Here is a 19,703-nt window from a genome sequence, read left to right as displayed (position 1 = left end):
TTTCGAAGTATGCTGCCATCATAACGCGTGCTGGTACATCGTCGTTTAGTCTCAGGACATGGCCAAAGAGCCGCCACCTCGCTCTCACAATGGTTTCCCCAAGGGGCTGGGAGTTGGTGCATTTATACAGCTCGCTATTTTTGATGACTTGAGCAGGGAGCCCTGTAGGGCTCCCTGGACTTGAGGGTACTTGATCCCAACTGGTCACTACGCCAACCAAAATCTCAGTCTTGCATGCACGCGCCCGGCCAGTTTTTCCAAAAAAGCATGGGATAGTGCATGCAATCCGGGTTCCCAGAAAAGCATGAATTGAAATCGAGAAACAAAAAAATGGCGATATCATCACGTCATTTTCATGATTTTCATATTCAAATCATTCCAAAATTTTTGTAAAACTGACTTCAAACACAGAATTCTAGAACATGAACAATCGACCACTGCACTCCGACAAGACTCAATGCAAATCACGAACCAAACATTTGACTTTGACTGAGTAGTTGAATGCGTTCTTTCGCTTTGCTGTGTCAGTCTTGCAAAGATGTTGCGATCTTCCTTCCAAAGAATTCAAAGGCTTGGCCTAACGGCCCGCTACCAGTCGACTGCCCTTGAAGCTGATGTTTGCGTCGTCGGTAGTGGTCCTGGCGGATATGTGGCAGCAATCAAGGCTGCCCAACTCGGCATGAAGACGGTATGCGTGGAGAAGGAATCTACCTTGGGCGGCACTTGCCTGAACGTGGGATGCATTCCCAGCAAGGCTCTGCTGAACAACTCTCACTTCTACCACATGGCACACAGTGGCGATTTGGCGAGCCGTGGTGTTGACGTCGAGGGTCTCAGCCTGAATCTACCCAAGATGATGGCAGCCAAGTCCACTGCTGTGAAGCAGCTGACTGGTGGAATCGCTCACCTGTTCAAGCAGAACGGTGTAACGCATGTGAAGGGTTTTGGCAGCGTCTCTGGTCCCAATGAAGTGTCTGTAGACCTGAGTGATGGTAGTGGCCAGCAGAAGGTTTCAGCTAAAAATATTCTTATTGCCACCGGGTCAGAAGTTACCCCGTTTCCTGGCATTGAAATCGATGAGAAGACTATCGTCTCATCGACTGGTGCCCTCTCCCTTACAGAAGTGCCCAAGAAAATGGTGGTCATCGGTGCTGGTGTTATCGGCTTGGAGTTGGGCTCCGTATGGCAGCGTTTGGGAGCTGAAGTCACTGCTGTTGAGTTCCTCGGCAACGTAGGTGGCCAGGGTATTGATATGGATGTTGCCAAGAACTTCCAGCGTATTCTGAAGAAGCAGGGTATGAAGTTCCACATGAACACAAAGGTGACTGGCGCTACCAAGACTGACGGGGGCATCTCCGTTCAGATTGAGACGGTCAAGGGTGGCAAAACGGAAACACTGGACTGTGATGTGCTGTTGGTGTGTGTTGGACGACGGCCATTCACCCAAAACCTAGGGCTGGAGAACGTTGGCATCACACTTGACAGCCGAGGCCGCATCCCAACCAACTCTCGCTTCCAGACGTCGTGTCCGTCCGTCTACGCCATTGGCGATGTCATCGAAGGTCCTATGCTGGCGCACAAAGCTGAAGATGAAGGTATTATCGCCGTGGAAGGACTGCAGGGTGGTGAGCCACATATCGATTACAATTGCGTGCCATCAGTTGTCTACACACACCCTGAAGTCGCCTGGGTGGGCCAGACTGAGGAGCAGCTGAAGGCGGAGAATATCCCCTACGTTGTCGGCAAGTTCCCCTTCTCCGCGAACAGCCGTGCACGCACCAACAATGATATTGACGGTTTTGTGAAGGCCCTTGGTCACAAGGAGACTGATCGTCTACTCGGAGTACACATCATCGGCTCTGGTGCCGGTGAGATGATCAACGAGGCAGCGCTGGCCATGGAATACGGTGCCTCGTGCGAGGATGTTGCACGAGTGTGCCACGCTCATCCCACGGTATCCGAGGCTCTTCGTGAGGCCAATCTCAGTGCTTACTTTGGAAAGCCCATCAATATGTAGTAATCAGTTTAGATGTATGGTTTGATTGATTTTGAGCAGCAAATACTGTATCTGGACCAATAATAACGGCATAATGGTTTTCATAGAAGTTGTATATATGTTTTTGAGGCATGAATGTTTACTTTTTAAATTCATACTCGTAGGACATAATTCATAATTCATAAGACAATAATATTTCTCATGAATGCCCGTTTTCAACAAGAATTGGAACTTTGAGTTCATCAATGTTCAGCTGCTGTCATGGAGAGGACTGAAGTAGTGAATGTGCAGACGAACAAGTTCCATCACAGGTGTGCCATGAGGTGGCTTAGTAGTATAGCACAAGGAGATGAACCTGAGACGTAAGAATTTGGAAAATAATCTTATTCAACTCTCCTACTAAGACCTAGGGTGTCCTCGATTGGCGAATCTGGATCGAGTGCGAGCAGGCGGTGTGGTCCGAGTAACGCTGGCCCAATCGAACAAAGCAAGGGTGTAGCACGCAGAAGGTACGCATATCGCACGAAGATTCTGTGAAAGCTGTCAAAAATCGTCATGTCCATTTCCACTCCAGCCACAACCGGTGTGGGAGCGGGTGTGGTCGGATTGCACTCCAAGTACACCTACCAGTACTCCGGATTCGGCCAAACAATCACGCTCACTCCGAGCGCACCTGCTCGGGATTCGCCAATCGATCATGCCCTAGTAAGGAAGAATTGGTCACATCTTTTTTTGCTATTTTCATGCCACACCCAGGAAAAATATAACCAAAATCCTACATAATTATAGGATTTAGCAGATCAAGAGATATAAAGAGGATGTGTCGCTTTGCTGGGGGTGTGCTATGGCAATGTCGTGTCGAGGTCGGCTGGAGAGCACATCTATGGTGTGGTGGTTGATGACAAAATTCAATACAAGTAAAGGTGTGGAAAAAAGATAATATTGTAGCTATTCAGCGGCAGGCAATTCTTTCATCACACAACGCCAATTATTATTATTATTATTCAAACGGTAGTTTGGAGGCGGTGGAAAAACAGTTTCGTAATCAATATTCGCATGCAACGACGCAAATCCACACAATTCAGTAGACACTTCCTTTCCGCTATCAAACGTTATTATTATTATTATTATTATTGACTACACCATAGCTCAGTGGTTAGAGCATCGCTAGCTACAAGCGAGGGTCCCTGGTTCGAGTCCTGGTGGTGACAGTCAATTTTTTCTTCAGACTTTTCCCGTTTGTCTCTTTCCCTCAAACTAGTGAAGATTATTATTATTATTATTTAATAACCGCAATCAGTAATACAAGCTGGATCGACATTTGTGTACACTTTATTCATGTAATGTAAAATAAACAAATGTCGATCCAGCTTGTATTACTGATTGCGGTTATCAAATTGTTGTCTCCTCGCCGTTTGTTCAAATTATTATTTATTAAATTTTTAATAGGGCATTCCCACAGGCCTAGCCAATGAAGCAGTATCGTTTCAACGAGGTCCACTGGTGCCGCATGGAATGAATCTTTTGAACTGTCCTGTACTTGTACATTGTTCCCCTACAACTGTACTGGTGAAACGGCAAGGAAACCAAAGGCAAAACAATACTGGTCTGCAAAACTCGAAAGTTATACTACTACTGGTACATGTACATTGTTTTCATATGCAACTATCATCTTTCCAAAAAGGTGTCTATAATAATCATGATCGTCATATGGTCAGTAATGTACAATAAGAGGCAGAAGAACACGCAGGAGTAAATCTTGTTGGCATTTCAGGCCCAATAATGAAAATATGCTAAAGCGCTGCAGTTTATGTACAGAAAACTGTAAAGAGATAGGATTTTAAATGGCAGTTGGTCTACAAACTGAGCATGGTCAGCTTTCATATTTACAGCACAGTGCATGAGGATAATAGCAGCGCCCACTGACTTTTCTGGAAAGTATAAGTTCTTCATCTTCACTCTGCTGGTATAGTTGAAATCATGCAACTGAAACACCACACTTCACAACAACACTTCAGGTAAGTTTTCCAGTTGCTCCATACAGGGTTGCTACTGCTGCTCCTCAACAGGCCTCAGTAAGGATTTCCTTCAGTTTCTCCAGGCACAGAGCCAGTGCTTTCTCGTTGAAGTGTGTATGGGACCTGCTCATCAGACGAAGGGCACACTCGTACTCCGATTCAGAGAAAATTGGTCCCTGTTCGGCAATGATCTTGAGCAGTTCCTGCAGGCAACAAGACATGAAATTGAGATATAAGCACATGCGCTGCTAATCCAGTCTGGCTGCTATGGATAGTGGTCTGCACACAATCATAACAGTGACAGGCTTGTTGTAAGATGCAGCACACATTCACAACACAATAGAGCTCGCTAACACGTTAGCAGAGCAAAGTCACTCTGTCTTTTTATTTTAGATATGGCTACCATGGCACATGTAGGGGCAGTAGGAACCCAAATGCAAGTCACAACATATGGTATAGATTACAGGTGTAGCACAGTGCAGATTTATACACCTTTCTTCCTTCTAGAGGCTTACCAGTATGTGTAAAAGTGTGAAGTGTTTCACGTATACATGCAGGCTCATGTGCAGCTTATAATCATAGTGAGAGTTTGCCTATGCCCGGATATAAGCATATGCGCCTTTATGCGCGCTACGCCGGTAGAGGAAAAGCTACTGATTAGCGACAGGAAACAGTACTTTACTCCTACATATATATTTAATAGTGTCCACTGTAGGGGTCAAACGGGTGTACCGGGTACCCGTATGGTAAGCTCAGGTACCGTTAGTAAAAGGGTACCCGTTTGTAAAAAAATAAAATAAAAAAATAAAAAAAGGTGATCCTATCGTATTCCAAGACTCAAAATAGGAGTGCGGATACTCTTTTCCTTTTTCCGGTGCATTCCCGCTTTCGACTTTATCAGGCAGGAGCAGGCTGAAAGACAGACTTGACAGTTGTTCTCTCCACTCGAGTGCAAGTAAAAATCCTCGTACTGGAGGTTTTTGATTGTGATGTGAGAAAATGCAAGACTTGAAACTCGTTCGAGGTGGCAGCTGAGTAACTAGAAAGTTACGATGGTTCTCCGACATCGAACCTGCCACAGTACTTGATGAACTAGTGTCACCAGGCTGAGTGACCAGTCGGAGTGTCACAAACGGTGATGTCCGTAGGTGGTAGCTACATGTATGATACTCATGGTTGTAGTTTGTTCCTTCAATCGACGAGCTGAAAAGTAGTTCGAAATATTGCATACAAGATTACGGATTTGTGAAGATTCATTTCACGAGTTCAACAAGCTAGCACTAGCAGCTAGCTGGCCAGCAGCACATCAGCTGTGTCAGGCACCCCAGCTAGCTATGGGCGCGAACATCTTCTGAATGCAACGAGTACCAGTTCTCTGCGAACATAGCAAATAGGATTGCGCGAGATCACGGAAGTTTTGCTAAGCCACTCTGTCCTTGCATGGCTTGAATCACATCGATCTGCAGTTGATTTGCGTACATGTAGCAAAATACATGTACATGTAGCTTGTAGGACCATCTACATGTACGATTGTAAGTTACTGCCTGTGAAGTTATGTACATGGGCAAATGCACGGATGACATTCATTTGGAACCTTCATTGCCATAATAATATAATGATACACGAATCAATTGCGAATCATAATGTAGTATCAAAATACAACCTGAGAATATACAAATTAAATCATGATTTATGTGAGAAATGCGCAAAAAAATAATATGGCTGCTAAAGGGTACCCGTTAACCCGCCTGTTAAGAAAATTACCCGTTCGTTAGTTAAAGGTACACCCGTTTGACCCCTAGTCCACTGTCCAGAAGACAATACTTACATCGCCGTTCAGATGGAGAAGTTCAAAGTACTGACGAGATCGATCCAAGTCAACTTCCCGGGCCATGGTCAAGTTGGTCAAGTTCTGTTGAAGTGAGAAGATTGTGCGACACCTGGGGGCAGGACAGCAACATATACATGTGCAGTGAAAGACATTAGAATGATATAAATCATCATTAGGCTAAGACAGGAACAATACTTCCCCATGCAGTATTCGCTGTCAAAATCAGCTGCAAAACCGTGACCCGGATTATCCTTTGATGTACCATGGCCGCTTTCAGCTAAATTTACCTGATAGCACTGTACAATCGTGTAAAATCAGGGAGCGCCGCCGCAATTTTCTGGTTGTTGCAGTCAGCTCTATTCACATGTCTTCTTCCAGGTGCTGGTGATGCAGGCTGAGGCGAAACCTCCGCTGCCCCGGCAGGTCGCGGCATGTGGGTCTTGCTGTTCGGCATTGTCAAGGACCTGATCTTCCACCTGGGACCGAAAGCTCTTCGCTGCCATGATAATAATAGTGACAGCGTGTATGAGACAAGAGAACGGACTGATTCTACTCACAATTTCTTGATTCCATTGGCGTTGATCTCTTGGATGAAGATTGTGGCACTGCGCATCAGGATACCAATCAAGTGCCCTAGGCCATCAAACATGTACCTGAAGGCAACAGACAATTGTTTTTAAATGGTGGAGAAAGAATTAGTCAGTCCACCTCCACCACATGCACTCTCTCCCTCCCTCCCTCCCTCCCTCCCTCCCTCCCTCCCTCCCTCCCTCCCTCCCTCCCTCCCTCCCTCCTCTCTCTCTCTCTCTCTCTCTCTCTCTCTCTCTCTCTCTCTCTCTCTCTCTCTCTCTCTCTCTCTCTCTCTCTCTCTCTCTCTCTCTCTCTCTCTCGCTCTCTCTCCGCTCTCTCTCTGGCCTAAAGCCACTACTTACCCTCCCATTATTGAGTACAAGGTCAGAAAGGAAGAAAAGCACGCCCATGCACTACTACGAGAGCTCGTACACCAATGGATTCTGATGACAGTATCGGACACTCTATGCAGCTTGAGTGTGATTGCGCCACCAATCGCTGGAAAAGTCAGCTATAGTTTGTGTATGACCGACCCGGTTTTGGTGTGGTTGCATGTAGTGCTACTTCAAAGTATGAGAACGCGAATGCACGATATCACGCTTGTACCTGTAGGGCACGGTAAAATTTAAGAAAAAAATTAAAAAAACCTTTTGTGGATGCCACGTATCACTCCCAGACCCAAATATAGCATGTGACATTCTAACTGTGCCAAGTAGGCTAACCAGTACAGGCACTGAGAGACCAAGCCTCTCAGTTTACAGCGCGCCAGCTCCACATGATGTGGCAGCTGCTGCTCTGGCAGCAGTACGGCCACGGATTATGATGTCGCCGTGGCCACTTACTTGATCTTTGGCACATCCAGCGCCGCTGAAAGAGTCTCTTCCATTTCGCTGAGCTTCCGATTGAACTGCACAACAGCTGGCTCTACCTCCATGCGCTCCTCCTCACAGACATAGTTCGTCTAAGCAGGCGACAACAAAGTTGGCGAGGTCAGCAAATGGTTGAAACATACTGAAGAAAGAGAGGCCAACTACTGAAGTACGTACACATGAAACTGCATTGTGTGGAAGCGGTGTTACTGTTATCAAAAGAAGTTGTCACGGTAGTGATGTTTGTAATCGGCAGAGTGTTGCATAGTGAAATCCGATCATCGCGCAGTGACTTTTAAAAGTACTAGTACATGCTGGGGCCCTGTGCAGCCCTAGACCTACTAGACCTGCAGTCACTTAGATGTGAACAGATGCAGGGCACAAACTTGACTAACACAATCACATTTCATTGAGCAGCATCCACCATATGAACAAGATTATCCAGGCCCAAGGGGCTGCTCACTACTTTAGAAAGCAGGCACTTTGAGAAACAGCCGCCGACGTCAAAGACCAGAATATGCATCTGCCACGTGTATGTACAGTCATGTAGCAAGTCCAGTGCGGCGGCGTTCACTGAAATACAACCCAAAATCCAAAGCTGGCGCCCTGGACCGGTTCCGATTACATCATTGTATTTGTACATGTGTACGTCCAGCAGCATCCGTTCCACTTCCAGGACGTCAAGGGCCGTGGAAGCTGAGGGTGGCAGCTTTGCACTTTGGGTCGGATTTCAATGAGCGCAACTGTACAAGTACATGTATGTGTGCTATTTCTGCCAGGGCACATCATCCTGGCATCCACCTCTACCGGCACCATCACCTAGACCCAACACTACAATAACCAGTTATGTACGATTACCCCCGGGGCCGTCCGGGGCCGTCCGAGGCCATCCGGGGCCGTTCTTGGACTCTGCAGAGTAGTAGTTCAGGCTTTACGGCTTCTCGTATAAAGGCTATGTGATCATACAGGTATACCTGTTCACATCATCCGCAGTGCGCAACCAGTACGCCATGTCAGCATCATCAGTGTCAGCAGGGGACAGCAGCACACATTTGGTGTATTTCCAGGAGCGGCATGCTGGCAGTAGCAGCAGTGGCAGGAGCAAAAGTAGCAGCCGCAGTGGCAGAGACAGCAGCAGCAGCAGCAGCAGCAGCGATATGCCATTGTGTGTTGTATTCCGGGCTACAGCTAATACTCACCCGTCTGGCAACAGGCAGTAAGCAGTGCACACACTGGATACGGAGCTCAAGGTGCAAGAGAAGAGTGATGTTGGACGCCAGCTCAGAGAAACTGTCATAGAGTTCCGGTATAGAACTGTGTACATTGCAATAACAAACAAGAAAAAGACAGACACATGAATCAAGGTAATCGAATCTCACTATGCCAAAGGTCCTGTCAATTTTTCCTTCAGACTTTTCCCGTTTGTCTCTTTCCCTCAAACTAGTGAAGGTCCTGTATACAAGTACAAATCCAGTTATACACAGGGAATACTGCTAATCTACTCATCAAAACGAGCACACCGTTTGCACACCGTTTGCACTAGTTGTGACCGACATGCACAAATTTCTGCACAAATTGAAAACAATACACGAGCACATATACTAAATACTACTACAAGTACTTGAAGTACAATTACTTGCTATGCCGGTACACCAGGAAGTTATTTGCTGGCACATCGTGTGATGAACACAGCGTTAAAAATGTCAATGACACCGTTCGGGGTACACTGATTGCTTTGATACATACCGGGGCTGAGTCTCTCCATCTGTTGCATCCTGACATTGCAAGAGACAGAGAACAAAAACCGAGTACATGTACATGACTTTTAACTTGAAAGTTAACATCGGGTGCATAGTGTACCAAGCAACCAACACACCAGCGTGTGAGAAACATTGTTCTTATATAAGCACGTTTATACAGGGTATAAAGACCTCGTAAAAAGGCAGGCTGACAAAAACGTGCACGGACAGACTACAGCATAATATTACGACAAGGCCATCCGCAGTAACGCCAGTGATCTGCAGGCCATGCACAAGGCCATCTGGGCAAGTATCTATCACAGTGCCTCTTCAGATGACAAGCCACTGCATCGATATCGTCCTGTTGCCAAAGACTCCTGGTGTGTATGGCATAAGCAGCAAGCTGGAGTGGCTATGGAGTTCAAATATACAGATACTTTACCTGAAGTCGTACTGGATTCAATTCAACCCCTGTATTGACAACCCCTGTATTGTCATTTCAAATCAACCCCTGTATTGTCATTTCAATTCAACCCCTGTATTGTCATTTCAATTCAACCCCTCAGTGTATTGTCACGACTCATTAGTAGTGACCGAGATCTACTAGCTACATGTCTGCATGGTGCCACCCAGAATAGCAATCGGAGTGTTTCAATGGCCTCCCATGGAAGCTCTGCCCAAAGGAATCATTTTGCTCGGAGTCAGAAGGGTTTGTGCCAGCGTACATCATGCCAAAGGACTCACCTCTTCACCGCCCAAGCCTGGCAATAGGTCTTTTCGGATCCGCACTGACAGCCACTCCTAAACACAGGATATGCCGGTGTGTGTGTGTGTGTGTGTGTGTGTGTGTGTGTGTGTGTGTGTGTGCGCGTGTGTGTTTGTGTGTAAAAAAAGGAAAAACGAGGACATGATCAACAAAGGTTCAACGGACATGCCCACAAAACCCTTGTTCCCCACGAGCTTGCGAATAGGGTGTCAACTTTACACAGTATCAGACTACATAGTGGTACACAACTTTAACACTAGTCAGGTGTTCAAGGGTAGCAGACATCCACTAACCCATCATTGTATGTAGCTAGGTACCATTCATTGTACCTAGCTACATTGAATACTGTAAAAGCAGAAATTTTCGGTGGTGTTTTATTTTCGGTAACTTCGGTGCCGACGATTTTTACCGAAAATAAAACGCACCGAAATTTTCGGTACAACCGATACTGTATACATGTAGTACTAGTACACCTACCTGGAGAACGGGTTTTACCGAAAATTTCCCTCCACCGAACCGCCGATTTTGTCGAATACCGAAAATATTACACCACCGAAAATTTCTGCTTTTACAGTACTCTGCACAGTGCAGCTGGGTAGAATCTAGAAACTTAGTATCATGATACTGGCCGAGCAACTGAGCAGCCCTGATGCATCCTGGCGGGTGATTGCTGCACCACGGGCTTACCAATCGTTTCTCTGCTTACCAAGCTTTCCTGCAGTCCAGCGAGTAGCTTCAAGTCATCGCGGTCACCCAGGATACAGGAGTCAGATAACACTGGCATAGCCCCTGTGTCGTCATCCGCCTCCCGCGCTGCCGTGTTCAGAACCAGTTGACTCTCCTACAGACAAATGTTAAAAAGAAGTAACCAAACCCAAACCCAAATCACACACTGAGTCATGTACATGAAACTTCGGTCATGATGCACAAACAGGTGCACATGAACTCCCACCCACTCCCACTCCCACTCCCACATACACCCACACACAGATACACCCACTCCCGCTCCCGCTCCCACATACACCCACACACAGATACACCCACTCCCACTCCCACATACACCCACACACAGATACACCCACTCCCGCTCCCGCTCCCACATACACCCACACACAGATACACCCGCTCCCGCTCCCACATACACCCACACACAGATACACCCACTCCCACTCCCACATACACCCACACACAGATACACCCACTCCCGCTCCCGCTCCCACATACACCCACACACAGATACACCCACTCCCGCTCCCACATACACCCACACACAGATACACCCACTCCCGCTCCCGCTCCCACATACACCCACACACAGATACACCCACTCCCACTCCCACATACACCCACACACAGATACACCCACTCCCGCTCCCGCTCCCACATACACCCACACCCACACACAGACATGTGCATGCACAAGAGACAGACAGACAGGCAGACACACAGACAGACACATAAAGGCAATTTAAATAGCCGTGACCTAGCCTAGCCACTCTACCCCAGCAATCCAGCACCGCGACATGTGACTGGTAGCACACAGCAGCGTCTTGCCCCTGGGATACGAGCACGTTTACAGTCCATGTCATGTGTGAATAATTGCTAAATGGGCTACTAGTACTGTAGCCCAGGCGACTGGGCATACACTACTAGTACTGTAGCCCAGGCGACTGGGCATACACTACGCAATACAGAGACAGAGTTTCAATGCAGCGTCAAATGGCATATGGCCCGCGGATGGGAAGGGTTGCAGCATAGCACTGGTTCAATTACAAAAATGTGATGTGCACATGACCTTTGGAGCCTGAATATTACTCTGGGTGCTGAACTCCTCCAGTTAGAACCGGCACAACAAGAACACAATGCCTGCACATGCAAACCTGCACAGACACACACATGCGTAAACATCACCACCATACCTCATCAAACTTGGACGAATGCATGTCAGAACCGTCAGTAATAGTACTCTGTTGGCGTCAAACCGCATATCCACACCAGCACCAACAGCATACGCAGCAGCAGCAACAGTGGCAGAAGTGACAGCAGTGGCAGTGGTGCCGGCGATGGCATCAGGGTCAACGGTGAACACAAGAAGGGAACAGTACAAACACCACAGTTGACGTCACCGTGAGTGTGTGACATTATTGGATGAGTATGTGACATCATTGGATGAGTGTGTGATATCACTGGATGAGTATGTGACGCCATTGGATGAGTGTGTGACATCATTGGATGAGTGTGTGACATCATTGGATGAGTGTGTGACATCATTGGATGAGTATGTGACGCCATTGGATGAGTATGTGACGCCATTGGATGAGTGTGTGACATCATTGGATGAGTATGTGACGCCATTGGATGAGTGTGTGACACCATTGGATGAGTATGTGACACCATTGGATGAGTGTGTGGTGTCAATCGGATGCATTACCTGCCACGACTTGTGCCACAATTGTGGATGGCATGGGCCAACCAGCACATCAAAAACAAATTCGGAATAAAACTGCATATACCCCTCCACCAAAGCTTTCCATTTTCTATCAAGACAATCATTTGGATCATCACGTGCCACATACCAAATTCATATGCTCGGCACATTCATATTCTGCCACATTTAGCTTCAGGGAGCTTGACTTCTCTTCCCATCATAAATCATAAATCTAGATAAGACAGAAGAATAGTCTTTGCACCTGCCTATCCTACATTGTATATCACACCGCGGTCGTAAAAGAAAATTATGATGACCAGTTATGCCGCTGATAGACTGATTCACACACGACCTACACGACGATAGGGTTCCTGCAAGGCCTCGAAGAGTTTCCAGCTTGGCTGTGCCCTGAAGAACAGTGCAAAAGCATTGCCACATTGCCACAGCCGGAGTCAGGATTGCGAGATAACCACTCCACTGGGTGCATGGAACGCCGTACAGAACAATAATGTGGACTCCCCAGAAAGGCCATTCTTCACATTACATTGACCGGTACGAATACATCACTATGTACCAACAAACAAGGCCGGTCCAGGAAGCTCGAGGTAGAGTGCTCAATGTACGAATGTACAGAGCAGTATACACACACAACAGAGGTGAAAGGCTGTGTTAGCTGTAACTTAAAGTTTCACGCATCGGAGCGATCATCAGACAGCAGCATTCACACCACCATGTGTATACAATCATGTACTGTACTGTCTGTAAAGAAACAGTTACACCTGAGTGATGATGATGACATTAGCGGCCGGGCCCGGTCACAGCACTGAGGTATTTCATCTCATTGTGACCCTGAAAACAGGCCGCCACAGTACACACTCAACACAACATGCGTATTCCCTACCTGAATTCCTCGGCTATGCTGTTGTCCAGTAACCAGTATGCACTCAGCAATGTCTCGCTGCTGTCATCACCCAGCCGCACACACCCTGTGCATGCACACACACAGCATGCGTGCACACACACACACACACACACACACACACACACACACACACACACACACACACACACGCATACACACACACACACACACCGGCACAACCACACCACCCGCACGCATTAGTACTACCACACTGACTATCAGGCTTACACAGGCATTGCACTGTGCCGGAGACTGTCCAGCACGGCCAGTCAGCCACACACTGATGGCAGTGCACTGGCACTGGGACTTCATGCAGGGTGATAACAAGGGCTGCTGCAGCACGGGTGTGTTCTGATAGCCACCACCACCACCACCACCACCACAGTAGTACATTGTAGTGTAGTGGTAAATACAGTTTAAAAAGCACACGCCGTACGAGTGCACCGTACGAGTGCACCGTACGAGTGCAAGCGTCAGTACTAATACTAGCGTGACTGCAATTGTCAGGGCGAGTGCTGTGAGTGTGGCATACTACAGTGATAACTCACTTCGATACATGACCTGACAGTGATCATAGTACGTGCTCAGGATGGAGCACATCATGCGACGGAACACCGCAGCGTACGGCGGGAGCTGATCGCGCAGCTGACGTAGGCGGGTCACGCAGTCCCAGATTGTCAACGCACCATGCATTAGTGGGCGCAACGAACCAGCCTTCTTCAACACAACCTCATCAGTGATGTGCTTATGCGACTCGTTGCCTAGACAAAAGATAGTCAAAGGTTCGCATTATAATACTTTGAAGAATGCAATTTTCACTAGTCTGAGGGAAAGAGACAAACGGGAAAAGTCTGAAGAAAAAATTGACTGTCACCACCAGGACTCGAACCAGGGACCCTCGCTTGTAGCTAGCGATGCTCTAACCACTGAGCTATGGTGTAGTCGTCATCCCAGCATAGACTGTTCAACATTTTCTTCAGACTTCGTAACTCACACTTCCTGTGAGTCCACACAGGCGGGTAAGAATGCAATTATTTACTGATATACACATCTTTTTCATGATCACACTACCACAATACCATTCTCACGCATAATAATCATAACATGAATCAAAAGATGTTTGACAGGATCCGTCTGCTGTAGCTGCATGCACAGCAAACTAAATCAATGCATTTGTTGCAAGGGTCAGCAACACTAACTAAGGCATACATGTGCTTGCAGCATGGCTGTGTCATTGACAGCAGTCATCGCAATAGCCCACTGCATGCCAAGGGGATTGAGACGACAATGAAAAGGAAGGAGGTATGAAGCACACAACTAATAACGTTTAGATGTGACTTGTCCAGTTTAGACGTGACTTGTCCAGTTTAGACGTGACTTGTCCAGTTTAGACGTGACTTGTCCAGTTTAGACGTGACTTGTCCAGTTTAGACGTGACTTGTCCAGTTTAGACGTGACTTGTCCAGTTTAGACGTGACTTGTCCAGCTACCCGACCATGGTCGGGCCAATACGATACGTCTAGGGGATAGCCATGCAATTGCTCGCAGCTGCGACAGAGATCAGTCTTACTCTAGAACGGGCATGCAGCCTTCAAACAGTATCACATAAATATTCCAATCAGAGCAGCACGGGTTTTCCAATACCTTTAGTAGCCGACTCCAATTTCTCAGAGAGTTGCAACTGGACTTCGTCCACGTAGTGAATGCGTACAAATTCCTCAATGAACTCATACAGTGAACATCGTTTTCTGTGGAACAGCAGCAGCAACAAGCATGACACAAACATAGTGATCACTGGGAGCTGAGGACAAACTTCAAGTTCCCCATAAGCAAGTGGGATAGAATTTTCCTCCCCGGGGAAACTTTTCACTAATACATGTAGTTGGTAAGAGGATCACCTACATGTCCATTCAATGAGAGAGAGAGAGAGAGAGACAGAGAGAGAGAGAGAGAGAGAGAGAGAGAGAGAGAGAGAGAGAGAGAGAGAGAGAGAGAGAGAGAGAGAGAGAGAGAGAGAGAGAGAGAGAGAGAAGAGCAAATGAGGATGCATCCATTAGACAGTACTGGAAGACAAGGAAGGCCAGCACAACATCATCTAAAAATAGCAATGAAAAATGGGCAATGTCATAGAAGTTGTCCTCACCCATCCTTCAAATTGAGGCATAATTCTATTTCGTTGACGTATGATAGCACTGCGTTGAAGACAACTGCCGTTAGAGGACAACAGGCATGCACAAAACGACGCTGAAACACAGGTCATGGCACCACAGTAGATCCCCGCATAGAGATGCGTGGCGCCCGTTGTCAGTCACAGTATAGATTGGCTACTAAACTGTCCACCCAAAATATATCATTCTACCGGCTGTCCAACTGTCCTGCCTCGGAAGGGACATTCCCACTTGTATTGGACTAGAACCCTGAAACTATGCTGTTGACATATGGGAGTCAATTGCTCCTGAAGGCTTGTACACACTATGTATGGGTACCCCACTTTGGCGCAATGATGAGGCTGGACGATCTGCGACCACCGTGATAGTAGATTCATACCCGTCACAGGGAGGTCAGAACCATAGGCTGTAACATCAAGCATATGTGGTAGCCAGGGAGTCGTAGCATACAGGGAGTCGTAGCATACAGGGAGTCGTAGCATACAGGGAGTCGTAGCATACAGGGAGTCGTAGCATACAGGGAGTCGTAGCATACAGGGAGTCGTAGCATACAGGGAGACGACACGAGTGACTGTGACACTCAACGAAGTGAGCTGCCGGTTAAAAGTCACCCTTGGGGCAGGGCCGAGTGTATACATGCTCGCATGTAGCATAGCTCTAAGAAGCCGCAACGTCAACATAATCTCTAGCTGTGATTGCTGGGGTGAAGTCAATGCGGATCAGCTCTGAAGTGTTCACCAGTACCATGCACTACCATGCACATGTAGTCTGGATAATCAGAGTTATACTCGTACTAATCATACCTGTGACATTGCCAGACTGTGGCTTGCAGAGATGCGCCTGCAGAGCATGGGAATGCTGCATGGCCAGTGTGGGTACCACCTATCACACACACGCACATACCGGCATAGCACACACAGTACAGTCAGTCTAGCCAGTAAGGAGCTGCTGCCACCCATAAACATATTAGACATGGTTAGCATTTTACCGTTCACCCGAACTTCAACCGTCGGCTTGTACCGTTTTTGTGTGTTTTCAAGACATGATTAGCATTTCGACCTCTGACACAACGATCGACCTGTGACGTCACCCTCGTTAGAATCTTACCGTTCCGTTCTCCCGGTAAACAGAGCCTTCTATCAGGCTGCGTATAGTGCTCTATGTCAAGTGGACAGAGCCAGTAATACAATACTCGCATAGCAATGACACTAACCATCATAACATGTATTATTGAACACAATCATGTTCACCATGACTCACTTCGTCAACCTGTTGTTTCTCTCGCATGTATGTACTGACGTTCATTGCCACCGACGAGCGTTCAAACGTGAACAGAGTTTTCCGATCCTGTTGGGCAGGGACAACCAAGACATGGAACAAATATCAGAGTGACTACTTGTAGCTGTGTGCAGCCTAAATACACAAATCTCTCATACACACACCAGTACAGCACGTAGATCATGTTACAATAACGTGAACATAAAGTTATAGTGATTATGCGACGGCAGTCCAAACCCACACTAGTGCCTTGTCCGTGTCTCCTACGTCCGCCAGATACATCATAGTATGCCGACACTCCGCTGCATAGCAAAAGCAAACAGAATACACACACGCAGCAACACCTTCAACTGTGCAATCGAATCTTTACAACACACGCATTTAACCTTGACTGATGCACACACAAACGTGTCAGTCTGCTTACCAATTGTTTCTAGTTACACTGTGCAGCGGCTATACACACCGCTTTGTTGTGTCACAAGTAACAACACTGATCATTCAAAGTTCACAAAAACAGGATTTCGCCACAAGGAATCATGGGGGTCTCAATTCAGATTCTACTGCAGCAGGTTTCCTCTTTTGGTATACATGTTCAGGTATAATAATTATACTAAAGAAACTTAGCAGCACTGCGACATCCCTGTACTGGCGCGATCGCTTACATACTGGTACCAGGCTGAGGCTGAGTCAGTAGTCAGCCAGGCTCAGCACAACACTGACCCTGACCAGAGAATGAGTTCATTGAGAGCCTGACAAGAGCCGGACAAGAGCATGCCATGATCGGGACATTCCACACATTCTGCTCAGTGTTGCAGTGCACCCCCCTTCCTTCCGCTCCCCAGCTAAATCAAGCATGCGTTTAGAAGAAGAGCGGAATGGCGGATGCCAATGGTCATACCATGTACTACCACGTAAGTTATTGTCATACCATGGTATTCGTACTAACACCCACTGTCCTACCATGGTATTCGTACTAACACCCACTGTCATACCATGGTATTCGTACTAACACCCACTGTCCTACCATGGTATTCGTACCAACACCCACTGTCATACCATGTACTAATGCTCATTGTCATACCATGTACTTGTACTAACACTCACTGCCATGTGTCATAACACTCACTGTCATACCATGTACTAACACTCACTGCCATGTGTCATAGCGCTCACTGTCATACCATGTACTACAGAACACTGAACAATCGGTCTATGCATGCCTGTCACGGTGAGTCTCACCTATGGTCATTGAAAGTCGTTGCTTTCTTTTGACCCCGCGGGACATTGTGCAGATCAAAGTACTCTGCAAGCAACAACTGAAGCTGTGGCCGAGACACACACACACACACACACACACACACACACACACACACACACAGGAGAATATCACACATGCACTTACGCATGAACATACACACAGCCACACACATCGTGATATTATAATTCTTGTTAGCATAGTATTCATGGCAAATTGCATTTCTGATTGCAAGTTACTTTAGCCACCACAGCATCACCGTCGCAGCCACCATTACTTGCCTAATGTATTGGGTTTATACTACTTGTCAACTACTACAAACTGAACATCTTTATTCCATACCATAATGCGAACTGACTGAGGCATTGGAACCGAGGTAATATACTGGGACCGAGCGCCAAGTTCCCATTGCAAGACATGCCCTGCCATAACTTACCGCATACTGAATGGCAGACCAAACCTGCGCCTCAGGGTAAAGCTTCACAGCTGCGGGAGTGAGCAATCAAAACCAAGAATGTGATATGAATATCGAGCACAGTCAACATACTATCATACCACCTGGTTGATGCGCCGGCAATTCCCCAAGACAGGAAGGTATACAATGTCATATACAGTGAAACCTCCTTAAGAAGAACACTGATAAGACACACTTTCGCTTAAGAAGAACTAGTGTTCATAACTCTATTGGATAAATCACTGTGTATTCACTGGGTATAAAATATGGATAAGAAGAACTCCCGTTATTGCAAACGAATACCACCGATCCCTTGGTGTTCGTCCTAAAGAGGTTTGACTGTACTTGAAGTACATTAATACTGAAGCACAAACAAAAGACACAGCGGAGGTTTGTAGAGTTTGTCGCAACTCCGAGTTTCTTGCTCAATACAATCACCAGGCGACTTGCGACATAGTGCTCCACATTATTGCGTTGAGTCGTCTCCGGCGCTGGCGAGAGAGAACCTCTTTGTATTACTGGAGTAGATGAGTTATTACAGTGTAAGAGTGAGAGATTGTAAGTTGCCACACTGTGACTTGCCTGTAAACTACAGACAGTGATGTGTGGACATGAAAATCAGACAGGCTACTGGACTAGCAGCACACTATGACTCTAACACTGTACACAAATACGTTGACCTAATACAGAATACATTTTAATATCAAGATACAAATCGAGTCAGGATGGGCTATAACTTACTTGTGACAGTGTTGTATGCCTAGAAGAGGACAAAAACAGACACAGAAATGTACGCAAACACACACACACATTTTATCGAAATTATTGCCAAAGAACTGACCATGGTTTTCCTGTATACGATGATGCAATCTTCTTGCCAAATATGGTTGGTGAACATTTACTCAACTGTGAAGTACACTTCCACATAAAATAAGAGACAACGACAATATGATCCTATCTCAATACATGATCGACTCAAGTCTCGTGCCTTAATGAGGCCGGTAGTCAGCCTGTCACAACCTGTCAAGTATGGTCGCCGTAGCATCAGTGATAGCAGCAGCAGCAGCAGAGTTGGTAGCAGCAGAGTTGGTAACAGCAGTCACAGCAGAGTTGATAGCAGCAGCAGCAGAGTTGGTAGCAGCAGTAGCAGAATTGGTAGCAGCAGCAGCAGCAACAGTTGCAGCCGTGGTGGTACCAGAAGTCACATGATGAGCACACGCAACAGTTACCTGATTGGCACGTTTGAAATGGCACAGCAAGGTCTTGTGCGCCTGTCCCACAGCACGGAACTTCTCAAAGCACAGTTGCAGGAGCTCAAGCAGGAGTTTGGATTGGCCAGGTGTTGACTGTCAACAGACAATGTGTACAGAAACCAACATCAGTGTACCTTGGTTTATCAGGTTAAGACA

General features: G+C 46.8%; 2 protein-coding genes across 2 annotated transcripts in view; one reads left to right on the top strand and one right to left on the bottom strand.

Moving 5' to 3' along the window:
• The first annotated feature begins 442 nt into the window (after nt 1-442).
• Nucleotides 443-2,242, top strand: LOC135826237 (dihydrolipoyl dehydrogenase, mitochondrial-like). The gene has a single exon (XM_065338868.1). It carries the CDS (start codon nt 539-541, stop codon nt 2,015-2,017), a length of 1,479 nt encoding a protein of 492 aa, XP_065194940.1. The 5' UTR covers nt 443-538; the 3' UTR covers nt 2,018-2,242.
• A 1,355-nt stretch (nt 2,243-3,597) lies between these two features.
• The window catches only part of LOC135826230 (exocyst complex component 4-like), a 32,031-nt gene continuing 15,925 nt past the window's right edge, over nt 3,598-19,703 (bottom strand). Inside the window, exons 15-35 of the mRNA XM_065338860.1 lie at nt 19,524-19,640; nt 19,036-19,054; nt 18,277-18,326; nt 17,825-17,907; nt 16,827-16,887; nt 16,568-16,654; nt 16,111-16,189; nt 15,283-15,346; nt 14,784-14,887; nt 13,688-13,900; nt 13,119-13,203; nt 12,574-12,625; nt 11,709-11,756; nt 10,496-10,630; nt 9,768-9,824; nt 9,031-9,059; nt 8,484-8,598; nt 7,258-7,376; nt 6,403-6,498; nt 5,843-5,954; nt 3,598-4,217 (exon numbers count right to left, since the gene is read on the bottom strand). Of these exons, the coding sequence (XP_065194932.1) occupies nt 4,059-4,217; nt 5,843-5,954; nt 6,403-6,498; nt 7,258-7,376; nt 8,484-8,598; nt 9,031-9,059; nt 9,768-9,824; nt 10,496-10,630; nt 11,709-11,756; nt 12,574-12,625; nt 13,119-13,203; nt 13,688-13,900; nt 14,784-14,887; nt 15,283-15,346; nt 16,111-16,189; nt 16,568-16,654; nt 16,827-16,887; nt 17,825-17,907; nt 18,277-18,326; nt 19,036-19,054; nt 19,524-19,640 (1,884 nt within the window). The 3' untranslated portion in view covers nt 3,598-4,058. The remainder of the gene's footprint in view (nt 4,218-5,842; nt 5,955-6,402; nt 6,499-7,257; nt 7,377-8,483; nt 8,599-9,030; nt 9,060-9,767; nt 9,825-10,495; nt 10,631-11,708; nt 11,757-12,573; nt 12,626-13,118; nt 13,204-13,687; nt 13,901-14,783; nt 14,888-15,282; nt 15,347-16,110; nt 16,190-16,567; nt 16,655-16,826; nt 16,888-17,824; nt 17,908-18,276; nt 18,327-19,035; nt 19,055-19,523; nt 19,641-19,703) is intronic.

This window comes from Sycon ciliatum, chromosome 1, assembly GCF_964019385.1.
Source record: "Sycon ciliatum chromosome 1, ocSycCili1.1, whole genome shotgun sequence".
NCBI lineage: Eukaryota > Metazoa > Porifera > Calcarea > Leucosolenida > Sycettidae > Sycon > Sycon ciliatum.
This window is presented reverse-complemented; position numbering and strand designations above follow the sequence as displayed.